The following is a 22,267-nucleotide window of genomic DNA, read 5'->3' on the forward strand; positions in this document are numbered from 1 at the left end:
AAGGTGCTGTGGAAGCCAGGAGTGCCAGGGGCTGCTGGCAAACCACCAGGAGCCAGTAGGGAGCTGGGAGCAGACTGTCCCTCTCAGCCCTCAGAAAGAACCAACCCTGCCTTGACTTTGGATTCCGGCCTCCAGAGTGTGAGACGGGAGTTCTGTTGTGTGAATCACACTGTGTACAATGCTATCTTTCGGCAGCTCTAGCAAATTAACACAGGTTGCCTACACAAGGCCAGCTGCATTAGCAAGAAACTTTCAGAGACTAAAATGCAGATATGGAAAAGTCTATCTTCAGTTGGATACATCTGCAAGTTGTACAGAACTGAACAGAAAGGGAAAAGGTCAGTAACACGAGTATTCCCTGAGAGAAAGAAACAGTCTCTCTCTGATGTCAAGACAAAGCAATGGTCTAAAACAGAATATTTTAGACAAATGCAGTGAATAAAGGAAAAGTGTTCACAGTCTTTGATAAGTGAGACACACTTGCCATAAAATCTCTCACTACTCTTGAGAGTGGTCCACACTCCAGCAACTTTGACATCACCTGACAGCTTGTTAGAAACTAATCAGAACCAGCAGTTTAATGACAGTCAAGATGGTTAAAATGTGTATTTTAAAGTTTGAGGAGCAACAGTATAATCCACACGAATTTATAGAGTGTAAACTGTATTAGTACTGACATTTGCCAAAGATGCTATTGTTCAGTTGCTAAGTCATGTCCAACTCTCTGCAACCCCATGGACTGCAGCACGCCAGGCTTCCCTGTCCTTCACTATCTCCCAGAGTTTGCTCAAACTCATGTCCACTGAGTTAGTGATGCCATCCAACCATCTCATCTTCTGGTGCCCCCTTTTCCTCCTGCCCTCAATCTTTCCCATGATGTTGAGTTTCACAGTTTTTTCAACGCTAGCAGAATGGAAAGCAACCCTGTCCTGCCTTACAAAACACCTGGGTAACTGTATTACTTAGAGTGCTATTGCCATTTTAATTCATTATAAGCAAAACGCTTATACTTTGTTAGGACATAAAAACCCAGGGAGAAGGGCTGAAATTTTAACTTACAGCCCTATTTCAATACTGATTAGAAAATATAAAAATCATTACAAGTAATGTCTGAGAGCCTTATCAAAATCTAGAGACAAGAAAAACTTAAAACCGCTTTAATAACCAGGTTTCTAGTAAATTTCCCTTCATCTGCCATACAATGCGAACAATATTAATAATTTTTTAAAGAGTACTGGCTAAGTTAGGAGTCAACTGAAAACAGTTCTTCAGACCTCACAGAATTTCTTCTGCCTTCTCTTATAGGAATTCAGCACCCAGAGAGCCGAGGACCATGGCTCTAGATAAACAGCTTCCCAATGAATCTTGCCCAGCGTTAAAAATAGAAGAAAATAAAGAGGAGCCAAACCACCAAAAGATACCACCCCATCAGCTAATGTTCTTCCACATGACTACACGTCTTCACTTAAATTTAAGTTTAAAAAACAGCAAAAAACACATGGTACTTGAAAGGCTCAGAGACTCACTTTTACACATTTGTGTATTCCTCCCCAATATTCATCCATACCTGCATTTTGAGAGCTCTGGCTTTAAAAATACCACAAAACCATGAGACCTTACAGAGGGTCATTTTAAAGAGCACTGTAGAAGTTAGGATTTTATTTTCCAAATCAGTATTTTAGGAAGAGATTTAAAATAGGTAAAGGAAGTAGCTCAAGAACTGGAGTCTCACAAAATCAGGAAAACAAAAGGGAATGAGAGTGCTGGGAAGCATAACATAGGAAGAAAGTTCATTAAATGATTAAACAGATTTTTTTTTTTTGAAGTTTCTCTGTCCATTCAACAAACATTACTGGGGATCTACTACATGCTAGGCACCAAAAGCTGTGGAGGAGACAAAACGGAAAGCAAGACAGGGCTTCCTGGGTCCTCAGTTTTCTGGGGGATGGAGACAGGCTGGCAGGTGATGAAGCACTTAAGGTTTGGGGAAGCACCGTGACTCAGGGCACCAAGGTGAGACTCCTGAGTATCAAGGTGAGACCAGACGGGAGGAGCAAGAGTTATCCAGAGGAAGGGCCCAAGAGGGTTCCAAACGGAGAGAGGCAAAAGACAGTGTAACTAGGAGAATTAAGAGGCCAGCTGGGTAGGGAGGAGGGCAAAGAACAGCAGGAGAGAAAGCCAGTAAATAGAATGCACCCTATCATCCAGGGTCATGTTATCAAGTGAGGAGCTGGGACTTTATCCCACAAGCCATGAGTAACCCTGAAGGATGTGAGAACTCAGTTTGACAAACCAGTTTCCTCAATTAAAATTTGATTAGAGTTGTCTGAGCATATGTGAAGTGACAGTCACTCAGTCATGTCCCACTCCACAACACCATGGACTATTCAACCCATGGAATTCTCCAGGCCAGAATACTGGAGTGGGTAGCCTTTCCCTTCTCCAGGGGATCTTCCCAACCCAGGGATTGAATCCAGGTCTCCCACACTGCAGGCAGATTCTTTAGCAGCTGATCCACAAGGGAAGCCCAAGAATACTGGAGTGGGTAGCCTATCCCTTCTCCAGTGGATCTTCCTGATCCAGGAATCGAACCGGGGTCTCCTGCATTGCAGGTGGATTCTTTACCAACTGAGCTATCAGGGCCTGAGCATACAGTTCAAAGTAAAATGTTATCAGGAACACAAATATTCTTACTGAGTAAAGACACAGGCTGAACATCTGCATTTTCTGCAGTGCTACTACTCCAGGGATGGACCATTTCTGCAACCCCAGCACCTCTCTCCTATACCCGCTCGCCTATTCCCAACAACACGTTGGTATTTGAGGGCTCTGATAGCCTCAGTCTGAACACTAATACCCCGAGGCAGACCTGTAAGAGCAGCGAAGCCTATGTCACTTTTGATAATAACCCAAACACAAGAGAAAGAACGAAATTGATGGGGAAGGGTCTTCAGATCAGATCCTGGCAAAACTTTCAACAATTTTGTTTCTTAAAAACAAGATGAGTGAGGTCTTATTCGGGAATATCTTCTATGTGAAATACCTTACAGTTTTAGTTATTTCACATCAGGCAACTCAAGTTTAAGAAGAACTGGCACGAATCCCAGCAGGATATTTTATAATTTAAAAACAAACAAAAAATACCTAAAAACAAACTCAATCTGCATGCTTCAAAGTCTAGCAACAGGTTTTGAGTTTTTATAAACATTATGATTACTTAACACTGGCTTAAGAAATTCTAACAAAAAAGCCTGTGACTTCTCTCCAATTAATCGATAACTAGCCCTCTCTATAAATGCAAAAGAGAAAATCTTTAACAATCCAATAAAATCAAAGAAAATGAAAACCAATACTGGTATGACTAAAATCAAGATTTTATAAAACAAAAAAAAGGTAACTATTTTATAAACAGGTTTTTTTTTGTCCCCTCAAATATCTACAACTCAAAGACTTTTCTATTGTGCTAATCCTTGGGCCTTTATCATTAGGTACAATCCAGAACTATCTAACTTCCTCACACAGACACCATGAAAAAGAACTAGCTAAGGCAGAAACAAGCGAGATCGTCATACCTCCCACCAGTCTTAAAGATTAGATCCGCATTAGGCGCTCCCTTTGGGTGTTGGTAACGAGGCCGCCGCTCCCGATTGGTGTTTGCTGGAGCTGGGCGTTGGGCAAGAGACTGCAGCATCTCTGTAGTTAGGCGCAAAACAGAAAAGGCGTTAACAATGGTAAATGTACTTCTCCCAATAAGCAAATAAAGGGAGATCAAATTTATTAGTTGTGTCAGGTAGCTAACTAAAGAAAAATCACCATTATATGGGCTAAAATCATTGAGAAGTACTGGAAGAGCAATCAAGAGAGGAGACATGCTCCTGTGCACCATATAACATCACGCTCCCTTACAGTCAATGGGGCCACAACTGTGTGTCTTGTGAGGCAGTGAAACAGTGTCAGAAGCAGTAGAGTACAACAGTTGGGAGCATGGTGTTCAGAGCTGAACAACATTAGATTGGATCCCAGCTCTGCCACATACTAGCTATGGGGCTTTTGGTTCAGTTTCCCTAAACATAAAGTTTCATTTATCTCATGGAATTATTGTGAGGGTTAAAAGCTATGATCAAGTACATAAGCACCTGGCCATAATAAGCACCTCTACTGAGTGTTAGCTACCATTATTTATTATTAAGAACACTGAGTATTGGCAATTCCCTGGCAGTCCAGTGGCTAGGACTCCATGCTTCCACTGCAGGGGACATGGGTTCGATACCCAGTCAGGGAACTAAGATCCTGCATGCCTTTAGTCAGGACCAAATAAATAAACACATTTATTTTTTTAAAAATTGGCATCAACTGAAAAAGAAGATTCTAAAAGTGGGATTTAAAGATAGAAAACCAAATATTTATTTACACAACAATCTCTTGCACAAAAAGCAGTCGGTGAGTACACCACTATATAAAAGCCATGTTATGGCTCTGAGGGCCTTTTAAGGTGTCTGGACTCCATATGTAAAGTTTAGCTAATCCAAGTGTGCTGAGTATGTCTGCATTAAAACTGGAATCCTAACTTGATGACCTCAAATCTGGGAGGAAGAGGGTCCTCAAGACCAGGATTCCCAAACAGACAAGAGAGGATATTTGCTGAATAATAATTTGCTCACAGTTGACTGGCAACACAAGGCAATTAAAACTTGGTACTACCTCACCTGCAAACCAGCTCTTACAGTACAGAATCTAACTGAATTATAAGGGAAGCAAAGTATGATAAAAATTACATTAGTGTTATTTTATAAATAAGTGAAAGAAAAATAAAGACAGAAAGGAATACAAAAAACAATCAACTTCTCAGGCTAAATATAAACAAACATGACATGAAAAGGAGAGTAATAGCTCTGACGTTGTATATTTTAAAAATCCAAAAGGCATCACAATTTTCCACTTCTGTCCTGGAAATGATTTGATACCTTGATAATCTTCTTGTTCTTGCCGTTCATTGATATCTAGTGTGAGCTTTTTCATTCTCATCCTCTCTTCTTGTTCTGCTTGTTGCTGGTTCCAATGATTTGCAGCAAGTTGGGAAGACATGGGTACATTAAGGATCTTAAACTGAGAAAAAAAAGTAAAGAAACCACAAATGGCTTCAGAAAATCAAGAAACAAAGATTTCAAATAAATCAGTGGATGCATTCATTCTCAGTCACTCCCAACTTGGACCCCTTGGACTGCAGCCTGCCAGACTCCTCTGTCCATGGGATTTCCCAGAGTGGGTTGTCATTTCCTACTCCAGGGGATCTTTCCCAAAACAGGGACTGAACCCAAGTCTCTTATGTCTCCTGCACAGGCAGGCAGATTCTTTACCACTGAGCCACCTGGGAAACCCAAATAAATAAGTAGAACTAAATGAGGTTAGAAAATTAATTTCTCCTTTCCTAATAAGTCAATAAAGACAATATCATCTCAAAACATAAACAGACAATAGTGTTACTCTACTTAAGAGAGAAACCCGTGAGGGCTGGGTAAGAAGTAGAAGGCCATCAGGCTCAACGTCCATGAGAAGCAGACACTCCTCTTTCCTGCACGCTGTCCGGAAGCAACACATCTAATCAACAGGGGATCACTGTCCACTGTGCAGACCCTGTCACACACGGCTAACTGTCAGAAAGGGTTTTATACAGCAAGCTGTAATCTGCACCCTCTTCATTTCTACCCCCTGGAATTAATTCTTCCCTCTTGACTATACAGAACAAATCTAGTCCACCTTTACGATTATCAAGTCTTCATATTCTAAAGACAGCTGTGATGCTGGAAAAGAGAAAGAGTTTAGCAACTGAACAATTAGTTATGGGGGAATAATTCTTATCTATGGAATGTTTTGTTTTTAGCAGGATGTTCCTGGTTCAGGATTGTTAACAACTATTAAACCAAAATAAATATCTTTTGCATTTGTTTGAAACAAAAATTCTTTAAAACATTACATAATGGCTCTATTACATTAAAACTTTTGCTTTAATAAGACATTTTCTTTCAATTCATTATTCTAATTCATAGACATTTGAATCTAGAAAGAAATTATCAACAGTATTTTCCTTTCTTTTCAACTATTTACTTCACTGGTACAAATTTTTCTTTTCCTACTGACTACAGAAGAAAGTTATTTCTGGGCACAAATTTGGTCCACAAAGAGATCTTTCACTTAAGAACTAAAGATTCCTATAAGGCTACGCATTTCACATTTCTAGAAAAAACGTTGCACCAGAAGAACCAACACCCAAAAGTCAAATAAAGAAAGAAAAATCAGAACAAAATATACTTTCTTCTTCAAACCACAAAATAACAGTGATGTTTCTTCAAATAATGTTCCTAAAGTTGAACATATTCCAAAATTCCAAATAATGTTTATGAGTTGAAACTTAACTTAATAACCAAGTACTCTGAGCTCTCATTTCATGTTTGCTAACATTTTAAAAATAAAGTTCAATAAAAATGTTTCCTTAAACAAAACTTCACTAAGAAGGACTTCACTCCTCATTCTGAAGTTACATGGGTTACACAGTATATAATCTATCTACTTTGAACCAAAAATATTTCTGTTAAAATACAGACACATAGTCTTACTTTGACCCATAGAATTTAGAATTCAGGACTACTGAAATGAATTTACTTTTCAAAGCTCAAAAGTTTCTGAAGGTAGGTTTTAATTTTATGCCTACACATTCTGAAAAGATCAAAAGGGTGTGCAAACTGACACAGGTATCGTGAATTTTTCATATGTGCCTCAGAAAACAAAGGGATGAAAGAAGAAAATTGATTATTTATTGTTGTATAAGTTGATCGCCCCCCTTCATGGATCACTGCCTTGTTGTGGTGAAGTGGCTTGCATAACTCAATAAAGCTATGAGCCATGCCATGCAGGGCCACCCAAGATGGACGGGTCAGGGCAGAGAGTTCTGACAAAACGTGATCCACTGGAGGAGGGATTGACAAACCTGATTATACCACCTGGGTATACCTAGTTATACCCAGATTATATCTGATTATACCACCCAAGTATACCTGCCGTGAGAACCTCATGAACTGTATAAAAGGACAAAAAGATATGACACGAAAAGGTAAGTCCCCCAAGGTCTGAAGGTGTCCAATATGCTACTGGGGAAGAACAGAGGAAAATTACCAATAGCCCCAGAATGAATGAAGCAGCTGGGCCAAAGCAGATACTATACTCAGTTGTGGATGTGTCTGGTGATGCTGCAAAGAACAGTACCTTTTCTTATTTAAAAGGAGCTTTAGGAATATCTTTCTGTGAAGATCAACTTGTTGTTGCTGAGTCGCCCAGTCGTGTCCGACTCTTTGTGACCACATGGACTGCCGCACACCAGGCCTCCAAGTCCCTCACCATCTCCTGGAGTTTGCCCAAGTTCATATTCATTAATCGGTGATGGCATCCAGCTACCTGCATGCGGTTAAGGAACTGTATAGGAACCTGGAATGTTAGGTCCATGAATCAAGGAAAACTGGATGTGGTCGAGGAGATGGTAAGAATAAACATAGACATCCTAGGAATCAGCGAACTAAAATGGATGAGAATGGACTAATTTAATTCAGATGACCATTGTATCTACTACTGTGGGCAAGAATCCCATAGAGGAAACGGAGTAGCCCTCGTAATCAACAAGAGTCCGAAATACAGTACTTGGGTGCAACCTCAAAATGACAATAACCTTGGTTCATTTCCAAGGCAAGCCATTCAACATCACAATAATCCAAGTCTATGCCCCTACCACTGATGCTGAAGAAGCTGAAGTTGATCAGTTCTATGAAGATCTAGAAGACCACCTAGAACTAACGCCTAAAAAAGGTGTTCTATTCATCACTGGGGATTGGAATGCAAAAGTAGGAAATCAAGACATACTTGGAGTAATAGGCAATTTTGGGCCTTGGAGAACAAAACAAAGTAAGGCAAAGCTTAACTGAATTCTGCCAAGAGAATGCACTAGTCACAGCAAATACCCTTTTTCAACAACGCAAGAGACGACTTTACACATGGACATCATCAAATGGTCAATAGCAAAATCAAACTGATTACATTCTTTGCAGCTGAAGATGGAGAAGCTGTATACAATCAGCAATAACAAGACCTGGAGCTGAGTTTGGCCCAGATCATCAGCTTCTCAGAGCAAAACTCGGCTTAAACTAAAGAAAACTGGGAAAAACAACAGGCCAGCCAAGTATAACTGAAGTCAAATCCTGTATGAATTTGTAGTAGAGGTAATGAATAGATTCAAGGGACTAGATCTAGTTAACAGTGTGCCTGAAGAACTATGGACAGAGGTTGTAATACTGTATAGGAGGTGGCGAACAAAACCACCCCAAACAAAAAGAAAAGCAAGAAGGCAAAGTGGTTATCTGAGGAGGTTTTACAGATAGTGGAAAAACAAAGAAAAGAAAAGCAAGAGAGAGAGGGAAAGGTGTATGTAAGAGTTCCAAAAAATAGCTAGAAGAGATAAGAAGGTCTTCTTCAATGAACAATGTGTAATAACAGAAGAATACAACCAAAGGGGAAAGATGTAGATATCTCTTCAGAAAAACTGGAAACATCAAGGGAGCATTCTGCCCAAAGATTGGCACAATAAAGGATAAACACGGTACAGACCTAGTAGACACTGAAGAGATCAAGAAGAGATGGAAACAATACATGGAAGAGCTGTATAAAAAAGATCTTAATGAACTAATAATATTACTATGATGTTGTGGTTAGTCACCCAGAGCCAGACATTCTGGAGTGGGAAGTCAAGTGGGCCGTAAGAAGCACTACTGTCAATAAAGCCAGTGGAGGCAATGAAATTCTAGCAGAACTCTTCAAATCTCTCAAAGATGATGCCATCACGGTTTTACATTCATTGCGTCAGCAAATCTGGAAGACCCAGCAGTGGCCACAGGACTGGAAAAGATTAATCCTTATCCCAATCCCCAAGAAGGGTAGTACCAAACAGTGTGCTAACCATCAGACAATTGTACTCATCTCCCATGCTAGTAAATTCATGCTTAAAATCTAACATGCTAGGCTTCAGCATTATGCAAATGAAGAACTTCCAGATGTCCAAGCTGGGGTTAGACAAGCATGAGGAATAAGAGATCAAATCACCAATATTTGCTGGATTATATAGAGAAAGCAAGGGAATTTCAGAAAAACATCTGTTTCATTGACAACGCTAAAGTCTTTGACTGTGTGGATTATGACAAACTGTGGAAAGCTCTTAGATGGGAATACCAGACCATTTTACCTGTCTCTTGAAAAACCTGCATGCGGTTAAGAAGCAACAGCGAGAATCCTGTGTGGAACAACTGATCCATACAAGATCGAGAAAGGAGTACGACAGGGCTGTCTGCTGTCACCCTGTTTGTTTAACCGAACACTGTCATCAGGAGATATGGCGGGCTGGATGAATTACAAGCTGGAATTAAGATAGGCAGGAGAAACATCAACAACCTCAGATATGTGGATGATACCACTCTAAGGGAAGAAAGCAAAGAGGAACTAAAGAGCCTCTTGATGAGAATGGAAGAGCCAGCTTAAGAGTAAATATTAAACTAAGATCATGGCATCTGGCCCCATTACCACATGGCAAACAGAAGGGGAAAAGGTGGAAGTAGTGACAGATTTCCTTTTCTTGGTCTCCAAAATCACTGCGGACAGTAACTGCAGCCATGAAATGAGAAGACAACTGCTTCTCGGCAGGAAAACCATGACAAACCTAGACAGTGTGTTGAAAAGCACAGCTCCTGAACTTTCTTTGCTACATTGACACATTTACTGAGCCTTGCTTTTTCTTATTTAAAAGGAGCTTTAGGAATATCTTTCTGTGAAGATCAACTTGTTGTTGTTGAGTCGCCCAGTCGTGTCCGACTCTTTGTGATCACATGGACTGCAGCACACCAGGCCTCCAAGTCCCTCACCATCCCCTGGAGTTTGCCCAAGTTCATATTCATTACATCGGTGATGGCATCCAGCTACCTCATTGTCCCAGTGGTCACGTATGGTTGAGGCAGCTGGACTATGAAGAAGGCAGAAAGCCAAAGAATTGATACCTTCAAGCTGTGGTGCTGGAGAAGACTCCTGAAAGTCCCTTGAACAGCAAGAAGATCAAATCAGTCAATCTTATGGGAGATCAACCCTGAATATTCTCACTGGAAGGACTGATGCTGAAGCTGAAGCTCCAGTACTTTGGTCATCTGATGTGAACAGATGATTCACTGGAAAAGTCCCTAATGCTGGGAAAGATGGAGAGCAGAAGAGGGCGTCAGAGGATGAGGTAGCTGGATGCCATCACCGATTAATGAATATGAACTTGGGCAAACTCCAGGAGATGGTGAGGGACTTGGAGGCCTGGTGTGCTGCAGTCCATGTGGTCACAATGAGTCGGACACGACTGGGTGACTCAGCAACAACAAGTTGATCTTCACAGAAAGATATTCCTAAAGCTCCTTTTAAATAAGAAAAAGCAAGGCTTAGTAAATGCGTCAATGTAGCACAGAAAGTTCAGGAGCTGTATAGGAATGGGAACCAATTCTCATGTGATAGTTCAGCCTACGGAAATGAAGTTGCCATGTACTGCCCTTGACAATTATTAAAAAAAAAAAAAAACAGGAAAAGTCTACTCAGAGAACTAAATTATCCCTAAAAAGAAAAGCAGAAACTCTAGACTTTGAGAATCCTGCTAGCCATGGTAACCAGCAGTTCCAAGTGCTAAAAAGAGTACTTTTACAAAGACTCCAGAACCAAGTCTAGGGTCTTGATCAAAAATAAGCCCTTATTTTTCGAGGGACTGGGTGGAAGATGAGGGAGAGGGGAAATGTCAGGGCTCAACTCTGGCCTGAAGGTGAGAAAGTAGGGAGCTTTCATAAAACCTTGGTAACCCTCAAGTCTAGGATGGAGGAAAGTCCTGTTGACTGGAAAGGAATTATGAAGAATATCTGACAAAGATCCAGCAGTGCTCAGAAGCGAAGTCAGTTAACTATTTAAATGTGAGTCATGATGGAAAGCCTGTTCCCAGCCCTCCATTCTGTGATCCTAACTGGTATTCAGCTTTCACATCTCAAGACTTATTTGCACTACAGCAAAATGATGGTACGCTCTACAACTCTGATCTTTTGAGTAACAAGAAATTACCTGACAAAGCAGAGATAAAAGATGAAGGTAGGCACCATCTCCTTGAGCCTGCTCTGGAAGGGAAGGAACAGAATGTCCCTCCCCTCACAGAGGATATTCCGGGCCTTCCTTGGTCACCCTCTACAACAGCAGTCTCCCTCTGATCACCTCCTCCCCACCTCAGTTTCCTATCCTCTTAACTTGCTTTATCTTCCAACAGAGCACTGTCCTTAACCTGACATTATTTCTTGTCTGCCTCTCAATACTAGAATGAAAGCTCCAAAGAGAGGAGGGACTTATTACTGCTGTATTTCTGCACGTGGAACAGTGCCTGTTACGTAACAAGTCAACAATAAGTAGCTGTTAAATGACAATTTAAATGAACGTGGGAACCAGGTATCAGACTGATCTAACAAGCTCTTCTAGCCACCATATTTCATAGATGCTTCTGTTAATTATAAGATGCACCATTATTTTACATACCACTAAAACAGAAAAAAATGCTGTCAATTATCCTAAGATTCCATCACCTCTAAGAGGCAGCTTAAACTCAGAAATAATAAAGTATGAATTTTTTAACAGGACTGGTAATAAATGATGTATCTTCGAGTTAGATCTGGGAGCCGGGCTCCATTTCCTTCAGAGCACTTTCCACAATCAGCAAATATAATATTATGCTTGTCTCTCTCCCTCAGCTGGTGTGTGCTCACATGGCCAGGGGCTACATCCTGTTCATCACTGTAGCCTCACACTTGGGCTGGTATTTGGCAGAGCAGACAAATAATATTTGAGGACTGAATGTATGAATCAAAGTGATAGCTTAGCAGACAGGGAAATGATTGTGAGGGCCATCTGTGAGATAAGGGAAAGAAAGAGGAGGTGGTTTAAGGAGAATGGAGGAGAAGGATCAGGGGTCCGAAAACAATGGTTTTTTTATTCCAAAAGCAATTTGGCAAGTGAGCATTTTTTTCAAGATTATCCGCCATCACCCTCCTTTCCTTTCTCACTGTGAGCTTCCTACTCAAAGTCAGTATGTGTATCTTCTAACAAATGCATATGACTTAAATTTTAAATGTTCTTTCCATTAAAAAACACCCATCTACTTGATGGAAGTTACGTGTGTCTTCTGTGCACATAACAGATAAAATTATTTCTACCACTGAATACCAGTCTTTTCCCCCTGTATGCAAGAACCCATAAAACAAAATTACCACTTACACTTGGTAACTACCAAGGAACTGGGAATATACTGTGGACAGATTCTCACCTGTTGCTTATTGCCTTTTCTGGTTAACATGACAAACGGCATTGTGTCTGCAGACTCTGTCTCTCCCTCCCCACCACCAAGTGGGGGTCCTTTCCTTAGCTGGCTTTTGAGGTGCAAGGGAATGGCAACATCAAGCTGGTGCACTTTAACAGATTCGCCACTTCGTTGCTTAAAAACAGAAATGAAAAAAGTGTAAATAGCTCAATAAGTTGTTTCTAATTCCTTCAGTGCTACACTTCTTAGAACAATCATTAGAGCCAAGTAATCTTTCTGAAACCAGAGCCGCCGCCCACCTGCACACACGCCTTGGAACCATATGATTTGGCTCCTGCTGACGGGTCAGGCCTCTCCCAAACTCACACACACGGTGCTGCAGGTTCTACTGTCCTGTGTGAGTACACGGTGCCCTCTCATTCTCCCTCAGGGCACACGTCTTCCTTTGTAGTTATCATGGGCCACAACTGCCTCTTTACCCATATGAACCCCTACCTGACCGACGGGTTCATCACTGCGCCCTTTCTCTGGTGCGTCCTGCTGTGAGCACATGCAGTCAGTGCTCAGTATTTAGGGGTGAACAGATAACTTCCTACTTGTTAGTATCAATTCTTTTTAACATTTACACTGGATTTATCAACCAATTATTGAAACAAACCTTCACTGATGGGTGACTTACTACACATTAAGCCTGGAGATACTAACATTAAAAAGATAATCTCTATTCTCAAAGATCTCATAAGCTTGTTAAGTAAGAAAGAGAAATCAATTACGATTCATCTGAGTTGTGTATAACGTGTACAATAGAGTGACTACATGCGACTGGTTGAGAGTGCGTGGGTGCTTTCACAAAAGGTTGAATGAAAACGGGACATTTGAGAACATTAAAGACTTCACAGGCCTTCTTCCAACCAGATGGTAAAAGAGCAGTGTGGGGGATACACAGAGAATTTACACAGGGGAAGAACAGGTGCAAAAGCAAAGATGTGAAACAGCAGGTGCATTTAGGGAACTGCAAATAATTTTCTAAATCTGAACGGATGGAGCACGAATGAGGAAAGAGCTGAACATGATATTTCAAAGCTAAGCAAGTAATGCTAAAAGGGCATGAAGGTATTAAAACTTCTTTACTGCCATTTAAATAGTCTTTTGATATAGGCACCATATTTGCAAGAGACTTGCAAATCAGCAAAATGGTAATAAAGGTGTAAGGTTTTATTGCTTTGGATTTCTCAGCTCCAACTGTTAGAATTTGCTTGAAGTTCTTCCAAGTTCATAAGATTATTTATAAAGACTTTTCAACTTAAAATTTGAAACAATCATGTCAGAGGAACCTTGATATGTAAATTATCTTTCCTGATTATAAAACTAACATATTCTTTTCATAAACTAATACAAAAATATATTATCAAGTGTGTCCATACCAATTCCTACAGCTTATTCCTATAGGAATTATAATTCCTATCTCCCTCTGCCTGACTCTAAGACACAACAACTATTAACAATGGGTCCTGTCCTTCCAGATTTTTTCTTGCATATATACATATATGAAACATATATATACATGACATATACAATGTAACACCATCAACAGGAGCAATCATGATGACTATTATTCTATACTAAACTTACATGTTTCTTCTTCTTTTAGATTCTGTATCTTGGGCATCTAGTACAGAGCTAATTATTTATTTTATTGGCCCTCTACTGACAGCTTAGACTTTTTTTTCTATTACAATGTCACACTTTTCATGCACTTGAGAGACTATTAAGGGTATACTTTTTTTTTTTTTTTTAAGGGTACACTTTTAGATCAAATGGCAAGTCATTCTGACAGGTTTACTAAATTTCTCTCTAAAAAAGGCTAGACTCATTTACATCTACCAAGTATAGATGTTTACCCACACTTAACCACAATAGGTACCATCACTTTTAAAATCTTAATATTTGATGACCTGATAAAAAGGCCCTTCATAGTTTGCTTGTCATTTGATTGTCAGTGAGCTTCAGCACTATATTCTAACAACAACAAAATGAGTCATTCATTTCTTCTCATTGGTTTGTACAATCTCTAGCATAGTACAGATACTGAATCCTGTGTTGTGTCAGCTATAGATTTTTTTCTCCTGGTTAGTTATTTCTTCACTTGATCTTAGCCAAAAGGCCGAGAAGCAATTGGTTAGTTATTTCTTAAAAGATTTCTGTGGCATTTTGTGTTGGAAAGTAGTGTAACAAATGGTTGATAAGAGCCTATACCACTCACTACCCTTTCACTTTAAGCAAGTTTTTTTTTTTTTTTTTTCCAAGCCTGTTTCTTTAACTGAAACATGGGAATACGAACAGTATCTAACAGCTAATGGCACTGGATGAAGAATAAACGTAAAGTCAATGCAGTGCTCAACAGTCTTTACAGTCATTAAAATTATTTGAGAGATCTGCAATTAATTCTGGGGTGGAAATTAAAAATAGAAATCCAGCTTTATTTTTTATTGACCATTTGTTGAAGATACTATTTTCCCTCACATGGTTTGAGATGTTAACGTCATCAAGATTAAACTGCCATGTTCGAAGGTCGATTTTAGATTCCGGTGACTCACTCCAGTATTCTTGCCTGAAAAATCCCATGGACAGAGGAGCCTGGTGGGCTACAGGCCATGGGGTCTCAAAGAGTCGCTCACAACTGAGTACACACGCAATGCAATCCAAGGTCTATTTTAGACCCTCCTCTGTTTGATTAATCTATCCATTCCTGTACCAAACTATTGCTATATGTTTAAAATGTTTATTATCTTGTATGTCACACTTTATTTTCTCCAAGTTTCTTAACTGTTCGGTTATTCTTTAAGAATTTAAGAATAATTTTATTAGGTTCATTCTGCATCCATGTCCCTGTTCTCTATCTCCAACCCTCACCCCATCCCCCAAATTTCCCTGATGGGACAGAATGAGGACTGCATGAAATTTAAGGACACGATTTATGGAGAAATGATGTCTTCACAATACTGTGTCTTCCTATGATTTTTAGCAAAAGGAAAAAGTCTGTACAACTGTTCATTTTGGGTATCTGATAATGATTTAAAATCAGGGCCTAACAGTGGATGAAATTTTCTCCTATACATAAACACAACTGCAAAAATATGAATTCAAACTTCCCTCTTCTCTGATCACATCCTCTCACCCTTCCAGCTCACTTCTTAAGAACTCTCAGTAAGCGATGACCACGGAACCACACCGAAATCTCCCATTCCTTTGACTTCATCAACTTTTCCACCTTTTCTAAATGTTGGGGTTTGTCAGGGCTCAACCCTGAACCTGCTTCTCTTCTGTCTCCACACTTTATATCTGGATGAGCCAGTTATTGCCATGGCTTTAAAAGTACTCTAACAACTGCTCTGTTTATGTTTCTCTTCTGCTCTCTAGACATTTCCACTGACGCCTTACAGGCTCCTCAAACTTACCAAGTGTAACTCTTACTTGCACTCTCCTGTTTCTTAGAGACAAGCCAGTGGTCCAAGCCATAAGGCTGGGTATCATCCTTGACTCCTTGGGCCCCACATACTGCTACCCAATCAAGCACGAAATAAATCCAATTCATTCTGCCTCCTAAATAGTTTTCAAATCCAGACTTCTGTCCATGTGCCCTGCCACTCTCCTAGACAGATGACCATCATCTCTCAGCTAGGTTACCACCACACAGCCTTATAACCACATCCCTGGTTAGTCTCTCTGCTTTTAGTCCCGTCTCAGGAGACCAGGGTTTGATCCCTAGGTCAGGAAGATTCTCTGGCGAAGGGAATGGCAAGTCACTCCAGTATTTTTGCCTGGAGAATCCTGTGAACAGAGGAGCCTGGTGGGCTACAGTCTGTGGGGTTGCAAAGAGTAGGACATGACTGAGCGACTAAGACACAGTCTGAACCAGCTCCGTAAAGGACTGTGCCACTCCCAATTACCTGTCTCATGCTGTGACCCTCTCACAGACAGACTATGTTCTATTACTACTTGAGGCCTTTTTAAAGTTTTTCAAACAAGTACTTTTCTGCCCTGATCAGGACCTCTGACACAGTTTTATACATTAATCCTAATTTTTCACCTAGGTGGTTCCTCTGTACCTGTCTTGTCTGAAAGTCATGATCTGAGAAGTCTTCTCTGATTATCTCATCTAAAAAAGGCTCTCCCTTTACACTCTACCAAAGTATTCTGTTCTTTTGGTTCCTGAGACTAATGTACCTGCACCGCTAATTTATACATTATCACAGCTTTTGGCCTTAGTAGCGACAATGAAAGTAAAATCCATCTTCTCTAAAGAATTATTCCATCAGCATGTACTCCATAAATCTTTTTCTTAAAAACACCCTCCTCTTTCAAATGACTTTCTCTAGCCACATGCCCATTTTTCTCCCCTTTCTAGTAAAAACTTCTCAAATCAGCTCTACCTGTATCCAGTATGTCCACTTCTCCCTTTTCCGTTTTCCACTGAGCCCACTCCATGGAGCTTTCACCTACCACTCCAATGACAAAAGCCCTCAAATCACCAAAGGGCTTAACAATAGCTACAAATAGGGTTCATGGGCTTTTACTCCTAACTACAGCAAAACATAAAACACAATTACCTAAATCACTGCAAGATGGAGCTTTTAATAAAGTCCAGTATCTTAATATCATGAGTACTTTAAACATCAAATAACCAATATTCTTCTAGATATTTATATACAAGTTATTCAAATTATAAGTCAAACTAAAGAATTTACTAAATTAAATTTCCCCAAATTCTAATCTTCTGTAGTTTGACTCCTAAACAAACTGCAAGTAAAGGGTCTTAGAAAGAGGAGAAAAGGCAGAGGGTAATACAATAAAATTACTCTGCTCCAAGTCTGATAACACTTATTTTTTCTATTCTATTTCAAAGAAGCATAGCAAATCACGATGTAGGATGCTAGAAGTATTGGCAGCCTGAAACTGACTAAATTAGGAAAAGCTGCTGCAGAGGTAAATGTTTAGATAACAGAGGCTCTCCAATCACAATCAAGTGTGCTGCAATATTTTGTATCGAGTACTTTGGAATAGAGCAACATTTAATACCTGAAGGTTTTCTAGCATCATTTTATCCAGAGCTTGAATGAAGTCCTCATCTTCTACACAAGGTACATGTTTCAGTCCACCTCCTTTAATCATTACCTCCTTATTAAAACAAAACAGAAACAATTCAAACTGGGAATTCTAACTGTAATGTTTTATATGGCAGAGCCTTCTGTATTGATAACTTGTTCAACATAACTCAAAGAGTGAGTTAGTGGTAAAATAATAACATTATTAAATATTCAAAGAACTTGCAAATAAAGAAAAGTGTTTAGATAAGAAAACAAATCAAAAATTAATTTCTAAAGAAATATTTCAATAATCACAAAAACCAAAACTTTGGTGGCTAAAATTGAAATATTATGAAAATGATGCACAATTTCGAAGAGCAAAGTTTTAATGATACGTACAGTATTTTCTTCATCAGTTTCATTCTCTTTATTTGAATCCGTGAGATAATCTGTATTCTCTTCCTCTTCCTCCTCTCCTTCATCATCATCATTATCAGAACCCTCCTGAAATTGTTTAACAGTTATAGAAGATTAAAACTTTTGAAAAACTTTACTAATACTTTTACATGCCTTAAAAAGATGTTAAAATTTATGTATAATTATTTATTATTCTCCAGTTTCAGCCTTTTATGCAATCTGCCTAGAATGTAGGGCAAAGTCAGCTGGCAACTCTTACTACACACCAGTAGCTAAAAAACCTATTTTACATCTTCCACTGACCTAGTAACACAAAGATCCTTTTTAGAAACTCATCCATGAATTCCACAAGGAACAAGTTTCTTGCACCTTTCATATTTTTCTCCTTCCTAACAAACTTGAGACTGATTTTTCTCACAGCAGTTCTTTAATACCCATGTAACTCTGCAATGAAAACTGACAATTCAAATGTAACATCATCGCCATTTGAAAGCAATGACACTACATTTTATAAAGTATCTCACTGTACAAAGCATCTCAGGGTGGTTGCTGCTCACCCAGTTCTGAAGAAGGACGGATAAGCTTTACTGTCTTCATTTTTGTATGTGAAAAAACTAAGGCTTGGAAAAGTTAAGTGACCTGCCCAAGGACACGTGCTTTTTTAAGCCGAAGAGCTAGACATTCTGACTCCCCTTGCTGGTGGCTTTCAAGTATTACATCTCCCCCATCCTCTGTCAGTACCCCCACATCCTCGTCTATCAGCCAAAATTCCTCTTCAAATGGAAGACTGGGAAGAACTCCAATGGATTTTCAGAGAGACACAAAAAAGAAACCATAACCAAAACCAAAAAACACAGCCACATGGTGGCAGCATTCCATCTGAGGAACCTTTCAACACAATTCACTCCCACTTTGTTCCATAAAAGAAAAAAAAAAAATTCTGCACTTCTCATTGTGCTGCTTCTCATTGTGCTGAGAGAAATAAAGTGAATGAGAAATAATTCCTATGAGAAAACAAACGATTTAAATTTGTTATAATACACTTAATATACCTAGCAATTAATTTCAAAACTCTAAACTATTAATACTTTATAGATATTTGAAAACTTCTAGAATTTCTGAAATGGAAATATCTGAGCAAAGTACAGAAATGCATTAACTTTTTTGACAAAATTCTATAATTCAAAATTAAATTTGCATTAGAAATGCACTTAAACTGGCTCTTGCAAAAAATTAATCATTTCTTAACACTGGAAAGATACTTCCTATTCAAAAACTAAGCTAAAATGCATGAATTTTTTTTCTTTCACCAATTTTTATATTACTTTGGCCACCTGATGCGAACAATTGACTCATCTGAAAAGACCCTGATGCTGGGAAAGGTTGAAGGTGGGAGAAGGGGACGAGAGGATGAGATGGTTGGATGCATCAGCGACTCAAAGGACATGAGTCTGAGTAAACTCTGGGGGCTGGTGATGGACAGAGAAGCCTGGCGTGCTGCAGTCCATGGGGTCACAAAGAGTTGGACACGACTGAGCGACTAAACTGAACTGAGGTGTTAAGAATAACTTCAAAAGGCCATCCGGAGCTTGGAAGAGTTGTGGAGCAAGATGGAAAAGAAAAGTACAATGTTTCTGAAGAGTTCCACTCCAGCACTGTTCTTTTCTCAGTTGAGGCAAATATTTATAGAATATTCTACACATTGTCCTTACTACTTTATAATCAACCCATCTTCTCTTTCTGAAAATGTTCTCCTATGTTTGGAGGATAGTCATGGGAAAGGGCGGTTAAGGTTACTCTCCTGGGTGGGAGAGTAACAATTCCAATTCCATTTCTTAAAGTAAACCAACCATATTCCTTTCACATCTCCTCCCAGCCAAGTCTCAGGAGTCATCCTGTTGAATTTGTTTTTCCATTTAGCAAATTCACATATATTATGTATAATATCCACTTTACAACCAGAAAAGAAATAGTTTAAAATGATACCATTTTTAAAATTATAAAGTTCACTTTTTAAAAGGTGAAATGCATTTGGAGAAAATATCACAACTATTCAAATGAGGAATCTATAGGAAAATGAGCTATTCTTTAATGTCACATTTACTGAGGATGTTTCACTTATTAGACTCTTTATCAAATTAGTGCAAAATCCATAGATAGCCATAAGACTAGTTTAAAAATACAAAATGGAATATTAGTCTACACTTCTCATTTCCTTTTGTTGCTATAAAATACTTAATAAGCCAATTTAAATTATATAATTGAATGTTTCTATGACCTCATTTTTTAGAAAAGTAATATAGCAATGTCTATTTCATAGAAATGTATTATAGAAACATATTCCAGTTCTAAATTTTTATCAGCTTATTTATATCTACTTTAGGGGAGCTGTCAGGTTGGAAAGAGAAAGTGATGACAATACTGTACTGTTTATTTGAAGTTTGCTAAGAGAGTAAATCTTAACAGTTCTCATTATAAGAAAAAACATTTATAACTATGTGAGGTGATGGATGTTTACTAAACTTATTATGGTAATCATTTCCATCTCTCTCTATATATAAATATCAAATCACTGTTGTATGTACACCTTAAACTAATGCAATGCTATTATCAACTATATCGCAATAAAACAGGGAAAAGTGGTAGCAAAATAACACAATATAAAGATGCATTTCCACTGCCTATAAATGCTAGCCAATGTTAAAGTGAAAGTCGCTTAGTCGAGTCCAACTCTTTCCAACCCCATGGAGTATACAGTCCATGGAATTCTCTAGGCTAGAATACTAGAGTGGATAACCTTTCCCTTCTCCAGGGGATCTTCCCAACCAAGGGATCGAACAAACCCAGGTCTCCCACACTGCAGGTGGATTCTTTACCAGCTGAGCCACACAGGAAGCCCAGCCAATTTTAAAAGCCAAACAAACAAGCTGCCTTTTATACAATCATTCATTTTTAACAGCGAAGCTATTTGCTATGTAGTCAAATTAAACAAAATGTTCATTAATAGCTACAGACCTTTAGGGCTAAAAGAAACAAAGACTTAGGGATTTTTACTTCTAACTATAGAAAATCTTAATTACCTTATATGATGGGTCATTTAACCCACTCCAGTATACTTGCCTGGAGAATCCCTAGAACAGAGGAGCCTGGCAGGCTACAGTCCATAGGGCCGCAAACAATCGGACACAACTGAAGTGACTTAGCATGTATGCATGCATGGGTCGTTTTTCTTTCATGCTAAATGAAGCTTTTAAAAAATCTAGTTTAGGGCTTCCCTGGTGGTTTAGTGGTTAAGAATCCACCTTGCAAGGCAAGGGACACCAATTTGATCCCTGGTCTGGGAAGATCCCACATGCTGTGAGGCAACTAAGCCCACGCACCGCACCTACAAAGCCTGTGCACGCGAAAGCCAGTGCTCAGCAGCAGGAGAAGCCACAACTACGAAGCCTGTGCACATTAGTTTCAGAGCTAGTGCTCAGCAACAAGAGAAGCCACCACCACGAGAGGCCGTCACACTGGAACCAGAGAACACCCCCCGCTCATCACAACTAGAGAAGCCCATGTGTGGCAATGAAGACCCAGCACAGCCAAAAAGCCCAGTTTATGAATCTATCTTATGAATGCCTTAAATAATCTATACTCCTTTACACATTAAACAACTCATAACCTCCAAACATTTGCATTCTATTTACTATAATCTAAACTTAAAAATTTAATAAATCCCATTTCCATAAAACATTGTATTGATTATAAGTATTGATTATACATTTAAACTTTTTCAGTATTTAGTTAAAATCCCAGTTGTAAACAATCACTCTCTCCTAAATGCTTTTGGCATCCAAGCACAAAAAGCCATACACATGATATCATATTATAAGCTTAAAAAGTGAAAAGGTCCTAATTTCATGGTATAAATTTTACTCATCAGTATGTTACTGTTATTCTTACCCGACTTTCCATTTTCCTTAAATATATATTAATGCAGACAGAAGAGCATAACAAACCCTTACTTACTCATTACACAATTGAACAATGAGCAGCTAACGGTCAGTTCCAGTGTCTTCTACATCCCTAATTCACTGCCCAGTCTACTTCCAGATGATGAAACAAACCCCAGACACTCAATCTTTTAGGTGGAATTTTTAAAACTTAAAGCAGGTTTAGAAGAAAAAAGTGGGAAGAATTAGAACTATTATGTTGAATCATACATAAAAATGACAGTTTGGTAGAACAGTCATTTCATACAGTCTGGCCTAATAGAATTATAACAACAAAGATGATGGTACATGATGATTTTCAGATTTCCTATACTACCAGATCTGGGGAAAAGAAAGTTACTAATATCTAGTCAGCAATT

The 22,267-nt window shown here is 39.0% G+C and overlaps 1 protein-coding gene across 1 annotated transcript in view; it reads right to left on the bottom strand.

Annotated features, from left to right (window-relative positions):
• Nucleotides 1-22,267, bottom strand: part of UPF2 (UPF2 regulator of nonsense mediated mRNA decay) — a 90,549-nt gene that overhangs the window by 1,774 nt on the left and 66,508 nt on the right. The window contains exons 17-21 of the mRNA XM_061126074.1: nt 17,893-17,997; nt 17,486-17,584; nt 12,413-12,580; nt 4,965-5,106; nt 3,573-3,693 (exon numbers count right to left, since the gene is read on the bottom strand). Of these exons, the coding sequence (XP_060982057.1) occupies nt 3,573-3,693; nt 4,965-5,106; nt 12,413-12,580; nt 17,486-17,584; nt 17,893-17,997 (635 nt within the window). The remainder of the gene's footprint in view (nt 1-3,572; nt 3,694-4,964; nt 5,107-12,412; nt 12,581-17,485; nt 17,585-17,892; nt 17,998-22,267) is intronic.

Source organism: Dama dama, chromosome 23, assembly GCF_033118175.1.
Source record: "Dama dama isolate Ldn47 chromosome 23, ASM3311817v1, whole genome shotgun sequence".
Taxonomy (NCBI): Eukaryota; Metazoa; Chordata; class Mammalia; order Artiodactyla; family Cervidae; genus Dama; species Dama dama.